The following is an 11,311-nucleotide window of genomic DNA, read 5'->3' as shown; positions in this document are numbered from 1 at the left end:
GGGTGTAAAGACACGCCTAGGGGGTTAAAAGACACGAAAAAATAATTTTGTGTCAAATAGCTGTTTAACAGATATATATACCATTTGCCAATAGAGTATCAACATAATAATGACCAAATTCGATGCATATGACAGCTAAAACTTAATATTTCTATTCACCCCTTTCTTGTGTCTATCGACCCCGTTTTAAGGATATGGAGAAAACAGGTAGTTTTCTTTGATTTTCTCTGAATTGGGAAGATATTAGTGCTGAATAGTACTTTCATGGTACCTTTATGAAAAATGGATGATGCTTTCGGATTTCTAATGTTAAAATTGTAATAGGTAATGTATGATTGACTTGATCGTAACGTTGCTTTTGACAGGTTAGGTCAGGATGGAAGACAATGCGTTCTCCGTAAACTATGCTTGGCTGGACAGGGATATACACAGCAGGGCACATTCCTACAGGAAATGCTTAGAACAATATTCACGTAAGCTTCATTAGATTTTAGTAGTCATAGCATCTCTTACGCCCGGAAAGACAATACATTATAACAGGGCACTTACACAGTAAATGTTTCTGATTTCTGATTTCTTACCAGAGGAAATGCTACAGTCAATATTAGCAATCAATGTGCCAACGAAAAATTTCAAAAGTTCACATGGAATGTTCTCGATATTTTTTCTGCACGTTTATTGCCAAACCTTTTTACTGTTCGGTTAGTTTCGATTTCCATGATATCCCTAATCTGAACGGGAACTTTGTAAGTGAAAACTTGCATGAGGATTTTCTCATGAAAGCTATCAGAAATTTTGAGAATATTCTGCAACTTGATATTGCTAGTAAATATTCACGTATGACTCACTAAATTTTTCGTTCATTCCTTCCACGCCTTCGTAATTTTAGATCAAAAAGTAATTATTTTTATGAAGAAAAAAAAAAACGTATAAATTAGAAAACAAGAACAGAGCTCTATAAGAGATTTATATATGGACCAAACACTTTTTTACCGTAATTTTATATGTTTTCTAGATTACCTAAGGGTTCCTTCGATGAAGAGTACGATGAAGCTCACGCAGCGACCAAGGAATGCGACGAGCTGTACACGTGCGATGGCTCCTCTGACTCCGAGGATCTTTGACAAAAATAAACGCTAGATTAATAAGGCTTCTTCATTCTGCTAAATGATACCGTTTTAGTTTCGCCATGTCTGTCCATCTGTCTGTCTGTCCGAGGCTTTGCTCCGTGATCGTTAGTGCTTGAAAGCTGCAATTTAGCATGGATACATAAATCATGCATGGCAATAGAACGGTAAAATAAAAAGTATAAAAATATTGCTTTTAGGGTACGTCCCATACAAAAAGTTTTTTTTTTTTTGCTTTGTCCCAATAGTGTGGTATATCGTTGGAAAGGTCTTTCAAAACGGATAAGGGTCTCCTAAAACCAGTTTTGATATACGGCTCGATTCGGGAGATGAATTAGAGACTCACTAGATATGAAATAGTAAAGATATGTGACGTTCCACTGTAAAAGGTACCTTATGGCGGCTGGTGCCGCGATTCGGGAAATGAATTAGAGATTCACTAGATATGAAATAGTGAAGATATGTGACGTTCCACGGAAAAAGGTACCTTATGGCGGTCGGCGCTTACGTCGCATAGCGCCGCAATAATATTGGAGCGGCGTTAATAATAGCGTAAGCAGCAACCGCCATAAGGTACCTTTACCCGTGGGACGTCGCATATCTTTACTATATCGTATCTAGTTAATCTCTAATTCATTTCCCGAATCGCGCCGATAGTTAATATTTTCGGAAATATGCGCTCCGAATCTGTCCCCCCCCCCACCCTCCAACTTTCGAACCACGGTCCAAAAAATATGAAAAAGATCGTGAAACAAGAGCTTGATTGATATAAAACTATAGCGAACATGATCGGTCTAGTCGTTTTTGAGTAATTGCAAAAAATCATCTTTTCTTAGTAAAAAGACGTAAGTACAAAGCACTGCATAGGTACTCCCTTATGATACTTACTAATAGCCCCCGTTTGGCCTATTTTGACAGACTGGTAACTACGAAACCCTACACTGAGCATTGCCCGACATGCTCTTTGTCGATTATTGTCAATTAGTGACAAGTTGGGGCTGTGAGCGAAAGGCGTGGTGGGCCGTAGCGTAGGCGGATTGTCGTGGTCATATTTGGGTCCCAGAGTTCTAAGACGACTTGTGAGCCCAATTTTTCATGATATTTCTCAGACGTCAACAGTCAAATAGCTTTGTACCACTACTATGTATGTTCATAGTCCTTAAAACGAAGCCATAGTCTTGTATAGGTATAGAACGCGTATTTTTGCACACAGTAAAAGGTTGTCATCCTCACGCCACACATGGTATAATCGTTAATTTGAAGTACAGTACCCGGCGATAAAGATTGCACATCGCATCGGTCTTTAGAAAGGGAATATTGGAGACAACGAGAGAGAAAGAGACAACACTCTACGAAGCCGAAATTCCGAGGTCGAATTCCTGTAGGTGATTATTATGTAAATATAACAAATAACAAAAATATAGTTTTTTTTAAACCAGAAATACCCAAAATATTAAGTGTCAATACTGACGCATAGTAAATATTGGGTAAATTTTATCAGTTGTACCTAAAAATATTAAAATCGTATAAGTACTAAACTATTATATAAATGACGCAAAAAAAAATTAAGAAGAAATTAGTAATTTACAAGTCAATACAAACTGGTTTTGCACTTAACTGCCGTATTCAAAATGTATACGACTTTGATATTTTATTTCTTAAGCATAAGGGTGTAATTCTTAAGATAAGATTTTTCTAAATTCAACCCCTCTAAGTTGAACATTTTTAACGAAACTATGCTAACGAAGTCGCGAGCAGAACTCTAATAATATTATACAGAGGTTAATTATAAAAAAAATGTTATTCGAAGCCCCTCACTGCCCCACGACCCAACCCAATTCTTTCCAGCAGTGGTATGTTCAGTAGCAAATACAAGTTTGCTACTAAAGATAAGGTTTACACAGTGGCTTATAATTTGCAAGAATGTAAACTGGGCCGTCTAGGCCTTTAGCTATTTGTCACTGGCGCCATAATTCCAAATGACCCGGTTACATACAATTTGAGCCTCAATTGTTCTCCAACTAAACCAACATGAAAGTGTACATCATTAACTCTGTTAACACTAAAACTGTGTGAGTTCTTTCAGTCGATTCCAGATACTGTAGTGCTACACATCAGTAACTTAAAATTGTTTCATAATTTACTTGGTTAAGAAACAAAGCTTTTTATCCTAAAAATATTAAACAAAAACAAAGATGGTATTAAGAAACATATTTTTACTAGTAGCGATTCCATTGGCTGTTTTGGCCGAGTTAGAATCACTTAACAATTCAATATCAGAAACAATGGATGTGGGTGAAAGCAAAATATTGTCAAGACGAAAAAGATACCTGGTATTTCCAGACGGCAGCTCTCTTCAACTTGGTAAATATTTATTTAATTAATGCGGTACTAGAAGTCTTTCAAACATATTTGGTATTACTTCAGTTGTTTTACTAATTTAAAAACCGGCCAAGTGCGAGTCGGACTCGCGTTCCAAGGGTTCCGTATATTACACAATTTTTAACAATCAGTGCCGGATTAAGATATTTTGATGCCCTAAGCATTTCTAGGTGCCCCCTCTCCCTAGGGTCATCAAGATTACATTGATTTTTTGGTAAATTGAGAGAAGTTCATTGCCGCATTACAGCTGAGAATGGAAATCAGTCACATCATTTTATCACGAAAATTGACAGTGCCGCAGCAGTAATGTTGCAACAGAGTACCTAATGCTGTTGAAGTCGCCACCCGAATGTCACCTTTATCATAGCGTAGAAAGTAATAGAAACGCGAGCGAAGCGAGCGCGGAAATTTTTCATTTTTCAGCAGTAACGTTGCAACAGAGTAATGTTGCTGCAGTCGCCACCCGAATGTCACCTTTATCATACCTTATAAAGTAATTGAAAACGCGAGCGAAGCGAGCTCGAAAATTTTTCGATATAAAACGCAATTTTAGTTTTAGTCCCAACCAGGCGCGAATCCAGGATTTCATACAGAGAAGGGATGGGACAGTTTTCTATCAGCCTAGCTTTGCATAGGGCTCGATATTTAAGGGTCTCAGCGAGGTTGTTTTCATGCATAAAATATGCAAGAAAGCAGAGAGCTTGGAATTGAATTGGCGAAGTGAGAGAAAGGCAGTAGGCCCAGCTGCGAAAGAGGAAAGCTTGGATTTGGATCCACGCCCAAGTGTAATTAAGGCAGAAGATCAACTTTGCCGTAAGGCAGAAGGCCTCGCATAAGACCTAACGCCGAACCGCAAAAGAGTGGGTTGAAATCGAATCTATGCATGTAATCACGACTCTTCTACTGCTACCGATTGTTTCCCAAAGAATTACGCGCCATTATTTTTACAAATTAGCTTTTGGACAGCTAAAAAAATCGTGTGGTAAAAACGATGTGTCTGTCCCTAATTTTAAAATTTGTTCACCTTTTTCAACCTGGCATTTTGGTGCCCTCCCTGAACGTGGTGCCGTAAGCACGTGCTAGTTTTGCTTATTGGTTACAAAGTCTTTATTAATTCAACCATTAAAGTCGACGAGTACAAAAAACTTTAAGCTAGCTCTCAATTTAACATTTTTTTTAAACATTATTTTTAATTTGACCTTACAATTACTCGTAAGTAGGTAAGACCGTTAAATATTTAAAATGATTATCTTATCAGAAAATTATCACCAATTACTCTAAGAAAACTACTACTCTAAGTAATCCGGCACTGTTAACAATGTATTTTTTATGTGAAACGTGAGTGAAATCTCTTTAAAAAATCCGTAGGGGTCGGATTAAAAACTGTAATTAAGTCCGACTCACGCTTGACTGTACATTTCTAATAGGTTTTCCTGTCATCTATAGGTATAGACCTATTTTATGTATTTTTTTCAAAATTTTAGACCTAGTAGTTTCGGAGATAAGGGGGGGGGAATGGTCATTTTTTGCCTATTTTCTTGAATAACTTCTAAACTGTTGATTCCAAAATTATAAAAAAAAATTATTTGAAATCCTTACAATAAGCTCTTTCATTTGATATGTAACATGATATAGTTTAAAAAAATTTTTTTTTTCATTTTTTCATTTACCTTCCAAAAGTGGCCCCCATGTTTAAAATTCATTTGTTTACGTTACATGTCCGTATTCGGGTCACAAACTTACATATGTGTACCAAATTTCAACTTGATTGGTCCAGTAGTTCCGGAGAAAATCGGCTGTGACAGACGGACAGACAGACAGACAGACAGACAGACAGACAGACAGACGCACGAGTGATCCTATAAGGGTTCCGTTTTTTCCTTTTGAGGTACGGAACCCTAAAAACACTTAGGTACTTGTGTAAGCATCTAAATTAAAACATTTTAAAATGTATAACTTTAAAGAAGATTAGACATGATTTACGAACACATTTTATTTCAAATAATATACGTATGTATACATACTCATATACATGTGTATTAGTGTGTAATATTATGCCAAGATATTAAATTACTACTTTAACTCTATTGTCAGTGTGTATATGTATTTTTTTTAATTATACGATTATGGGTATAACCAAGATTATGTTACGTATTTTGTTAACATTTTTATTACCACGACAGTTATTCATAAATCGAAACAAAAGCGCTGTCACGTTGACTAATTTTTGAAACGAGCTATACCGCTCGACACTGACAACAGTTAAAAATAAGGTATTCTATATATTTTAATCTGTAAATCATTTAAAAACAATTTTTTTTTTACTTAAAAAAAAATATCATTTTTGCAGAACAGTATCCTAAGTAATTTTACAACATATTTTAGTATTCTGCACCCAAAACCACGGCTACCTCCAGCTCGGTGACATCGTGTGGATCGGCAACACGGCTGCCTTAGCATGGACATTACCCTCGGACCCATCAATATTCGGCTACTTCAGGAATCAATTGAAGGAACCGTACAATATAAGGAGACAAGATAATAATAAACACATATACTACTTAGATGAAGTCGGTAAATTAGTAGCGAAAGTACCATATAAAAGGTAAGTGATTCATATGTATAAAAAGCTAATCAACTTGTCACTTGTTAGGCAAGGTAAATCAATAATAATTTCTTAGAAGGTAACTTTCAAGTTAGGTCACGTTCTGAGGACGACACTTTCGAGGCGTGTCACTTTCTGAGGTCGCCACTTCCTGAGAACGTCATTTTCTGAAAATGTCACTTTTTTAGCAGTTTATAATTTTAAATGTATACGAAAACTGGATATCAGATTGTCACAGGCTTCGAAAATGATGACTTTTTTGAAATCCAGATTGGTGGTTATTCTCTTTTCCATAACGGTTTTAGAAATATCGAATCTACACTAGTATATGTGCATTATAATGCTCAGTTGCCACCATTTATCTAAATTCCAATTTAGTCAATTGGAATTAAGCCTCTCAAACTTTCACTTGTAACTTTTTCAATCTAAAAGAAAACCTCACCAAAGTTTCAAATATTTTTCCAGAAAACCTATTATAAATCCGGCGTTTGCAAAACGAAGTATTCAAAATAACGAGGATGAAAATATTAGCATAAAGAAGCAAGTTTTCATAAAGAAAATGCATGAATTGCAGAAGTCCAGGAGCTATCTCCAGAAGTTGGACGGGGCGAGTGCACATTTCCATAGAAGCGGCAGGCACAGTCTGTATAAAAAGTTGGAGACTTTATTTGAAGCGTAAGTGTATTGTAATATGTAGTTTAATCATTATTTTTCACCGAACCAATGGAAATTCGTACAAAATAATTATGTACCATCGTCTAGAAAGAAAATAATTGGCTTTGACCGTCTGTCTAATTCTTAAGAATGTAGGTACAGGCTGAATAATATCAAAATCAAAATATGAATAATATTATCTATGTTGACAATATTTTTTTATAAATATCAACTCATATTTTTTTAGATAGCTAACTAGGGATAGCTAGGATATTGAAATCCATAATGATAGCAGTTATTTTTTTAATGACTTTTGTAAAAGACTTGTCATACGTAAGAAAAATATTCCTATCGTCAAGATAAGAGCACCATCTATATTTCGTTTTTAGCTTTTTACCAGCCTTCCTTTTTAGAAAACATCGTGGTATGGAGATACCAAATTTTTTTTAACGACAGTCACTCGACTGCGATTGTGCCTCCACTCTCGAGTATGTGTCTACTCAGAAACACACAAAATTGATTAAGTTCGATGACTCTAGTTTGCAAATTTTAACATCTCCCTTGTATTGCACAATATTTTTTTACTCTTATCAGGCAATAAAAAAAAATCGCCTAAATAACTGTAGATAAATTACATTATAAAGTCCAATCAGCATTAAATTGCCAAATAAGTATACCCTTTGATACCATAGAAATAAGGACGTGTAGCGATATAATGGGCTACTTTGGCCGTCACTATATATTTGATGCTCACTGTAAATTATTCGTCCACCATTTTGTTGACTTTTAACATAGTACCTATCTCACAAAAATGGCCGTCTCACTGAAACCAAACGTTTTCTCTTCAAAATAAATTCTCCTATTCGCAAGCGTTTGTTAAAATTGTCAACAATATGCACAGTAGGGGAGGTAGAGGACCATTGGGCAGTCGGGAGGCTCGGGCACCCCCCTTGTAAATCAGGAATTATAAGGGGGTGCCCGAGCCTCCCGACTACCTAAAATGGTTCCCTACCTCCCCTATAAAACCTTTAAGACAATAACTAAATGTTAAATATACAGGTAGTTCAACTTTTAATCATTCCTGTTTCTGTCTGTATAATGTAAGTCCTCAGAAAACCTTCCGATTTTAAATTATTTCCAGGTACGGGTATTCCGGCCGTGAGTGCGTGTTCAGATTATTATGCGACGCCGGCAAAGCGAATACCCACGAGGAACAAGGGACCTTCCTTCAAGAATTATTCACGGCAACGTTCACGTAAGTTTGCTTAAACTATTTGAGTTTTAACCGGCTTAACAACGTTATACTGAGTTCGGAAGTTTAGCAATTTTCGTTTCGTGAGCGTTTTATTTTTGCATTGTAGATAATAATTGCATTAATATATACAGTTTTTTTTGTAAATATGCTTAGGTAAGTAATGAGCCTATATGGCATGAGACATGAGTGCATAATGACATAAAAATACAGTGTAGTATTTAATTAATATTCTGCATTTAAAATACATATTACATACTACAAATAACTACATATTTCTATTATACAGGTTGATTCAAGAGACGTGAGCAGAACTAACACTGCGCATTTCGTTTATTATAAGCAACTGTTTCGTATCAGTATAAGTGAGCTTAACGTCAATTTTTTAGTCCTGTTGAATAAAAAAGTTATTAATTTATTTACGACATGCATGGTCACCCCACAATTAGAATACTAAACTACCGATATTCTGTATCAAATTGAATGTCATCAGTGTCATCACGGTCTGGTTACTTTTGAAAACTCGTACTCACTCAAGTTTGACAGTTTATTTTCTTCGTAATCAAAATGCTGTCATTACGGTTAAAGAGGTTTTATGCTTATTAATTAGGGCTTTTAGGGTGACCATGATTGTAGAGAATTAAATTTGCCCTCACCAAAAAGTTAAAAAATAGGAAAAAGTGTGGTTGTTTCACCTAAATACGACGGTGATCGATCAATTATCAGTTACTGAGTGTGCAGGATTAGGCCTGCTCACGTCTCATGAATAACCCTGTATTCTATATAAGTATATATTTGTGACAATGATGTTGCTTTTATTTCAATCAATAAATTTATTGTTTCTAGTAAAACGTTTAAGCAATAAAATCTCACAGCTTAGAGATTTTATTGTTTAAAACTTTAACGCCCTTAGCTCAACATCATCATACATAAATATAAATCGATTGACTCTCTCGTCGATAAAAAAGGCTCAATAGTTGCAATGCAACGCTACTGAAAAACACACATCACAAACATACACACCCACCGACACACCCACCTTTACATAATTCATAATTTATATATTTGCGTAAGATAGTACATGCAGGTTGATATAAGATTACACATAGGAATCAACTACCTCGTCGCATAGAGACATGCAAATAATGTTGGTCTTAATCTATTTACATATATGTACAATTAATCATTGACATTACATTAACAAAATAGTTAAACATTATAGAATTAAGAAAAATGCCTTATCACGAACCCAACCACCGCAACATGAAGTATTATAATAACGAACAATGACTGCTTTATCTACTTGCTATAAGGATACAATATTTTGCATTATGAGCACCAAATGTTACGGTTCCAAAACTGGGAAACTGTCTACAAAAAGAAACTCGTGCCCAGCAGTGGGAGATTAGTATTTTTGATGTTTTAAATACAACAATTGTAATACATTTTCAGGTTGCCACAAGGAGAAACGGTTGATGACTTATTGGAATATGACAAAGCACATAACACGCATAATGACTGTGCGGAATTGTACCCAGAATGCGAGGATTTAAGCATAACAGCATAAAGTTATGTAGATATTAATTAATAATTAAAATGTAATTGTAATTATTTATTGTAGGTAGTAAAAATATGGATGTTGTAAATATATTATTATTCATAATGATATTTTATGATTTTATGGTAGTGATTTGTAGTAAAATACGTAACGTCAATATGGCAAAGACCACCTATAAGGAAAGTCCGTCTACAAGTAAGTTCTTTCGTCGCTTCTAACTTTTGCGTTAGCACACATACTCTACTTACAAAAAGCCGATAGACATGAAGAGAAAACTCGTCCTTGTTGACTGAGGTTTTTTTAAAATAAATAATTAAATAGAGGGTGACCTTAGTCATTGGACTAACCCTGAAATCCCACGTAGGGTTACTTCTCAGAAATGTACTAACGGTAATATGTTTTTTAATTAGAACAAAAGATAAAAAAACAAGTCAAACAAAAGTTATTATTCCAATAATCGACAACAAAAAGAGACATACTGTATTAATCATTGGCAGTGCTTTTGACAATTTGTTTAAAAATGTACGGCAATGATGACATTTGTCAAATGTCAGAATCTTATTAATGTCATAAATAAAAAAGATAATCAAAACGGTGGAAGAAGGTTTCATACTATGTATTTATTACCTCAGGAGCTACTAACACATACAGGTTGCTACAAAGTAAAAAAAATCGTAATTTGTTAATTTCTTCGTAACCGCTTCACCGATTGTTATGATACTTTTCATACTGGTTCTAAATACCCTAATGCATATGTACATTTCGCCTTCGTCCAATGGCTAGGGACACCCTGTATAATACCTAAATAACATTTTATACCAGTTCATTGATTGATATTTTAGAAAATTATCAAAACATTATTAAAATTTTACGCTATATTGAATATAATTTACCGCTTGCCATAAACTTAACACCTACATAATAAACCAAATACATCAAATAAACAGGTTTTGAATTATGTTGTAAAATATTAGGTCAAGATATTATATCTTTACATTTCGGACTTTAAAATTTTATACTACGTCCACAAATTTAAGTTAAAAGTTTTGTAAATATTTAAATACAAATTATTTAATGTTTAAACCATGACTTGCAACTTTTCCCACCGAGCGGAATTAAGCCATGCAATCCTCTTATTCAAAAACCGAAAATCACTCAAACGCCTCATTGAAGAACCGACTCTAATCTCTTCAACATAAGAGTGAAAATGGAAAATACGGAATAAAATGTAGACAAGAAATACCAAGAAGGTGCTAAACGTGACAAGCTAATGAGCAGAGGCGGCAGAAGTGTTCTAATTCTTAGGGCAAACAGCTCGGGTCAACGGACAGGGCAGCTCCTTGTCATGCGCTGGGTTTTGAGTGGATATTCTTTTCTGTATTATAAATAAATTGTAGAAACTTTAGAAGGAATGTAATGATTGGGTAAGAGTTATTCACATTGACATGATTGGGTAAGAAATAATGTACCTATTGAAATAAATGTGAATGAAATTATAACTGTTAATTTCCAAAATAATCTGGCATCACTTTTACATCTTTTAAGAAAAACGTAACTCACTAAAGAAAAAGTAATTGTCGATTGAGAATAATGTGAAATTGCCTTCATTGACAACCAGCCCGGTTGCTATAATTTACTTTTTAGTAGGTAGCGTAAAAAAAATCCGTAATCATTAATTTTTAATGAACTTACAAGGGAATTAAATTGATAGCTCTTAAGATCCTCTCTATAAT

The 11,311-nt window shown here is 34.8% G+C and overlaps 1 protein-coding gene across 1 annotated transcript; it reads left to right on the top strand.

Moving 5' to 3' along the window:
* The first annotated feature begins 6,545 nt into the window (after positions 1 to 6,545).
* LOC134799000 (uncharacterized) lies at positions 6,546 to 9,587 on the top strand. The gene is made up of 3 exons (XM_063771427.1): positions 6,546 to 6,789; positions 7,910 to 8,023; positions 9,473 to 9,587. Exons 1-3 carry the CDS (start codon positions 6,674 to 6,676, stop codon positions 9,585 to 9,587), a joined length of 345 nt encoding a protein of 114 aa, XP_063627497.1. The 5' UTR covers positions 6,546 to 6,673.
* Positions 9,588 to 11,311: the final 1,724 nt, after the last annotated feature.

This window comes from Cydia splendana, chromosome 17 (assembly GCF_910591565.1).
Source record: "Cydia splendana chromosome 17, ilCydSple1.2, whole genome shotgun sequence".
In the NCBI taxonomy this organism is placed as follows: Eukaryota; Metazoa; Arthropoda; class Insecta; order Lepidoptera; family Tortricidae; genus Cydia; species Cydia splendana.
The sequence above is the reverse complement of the archived record's forward strand: the minus strand, read 5'-3'. Positions and strand labels throughout refer to the sequence as shown.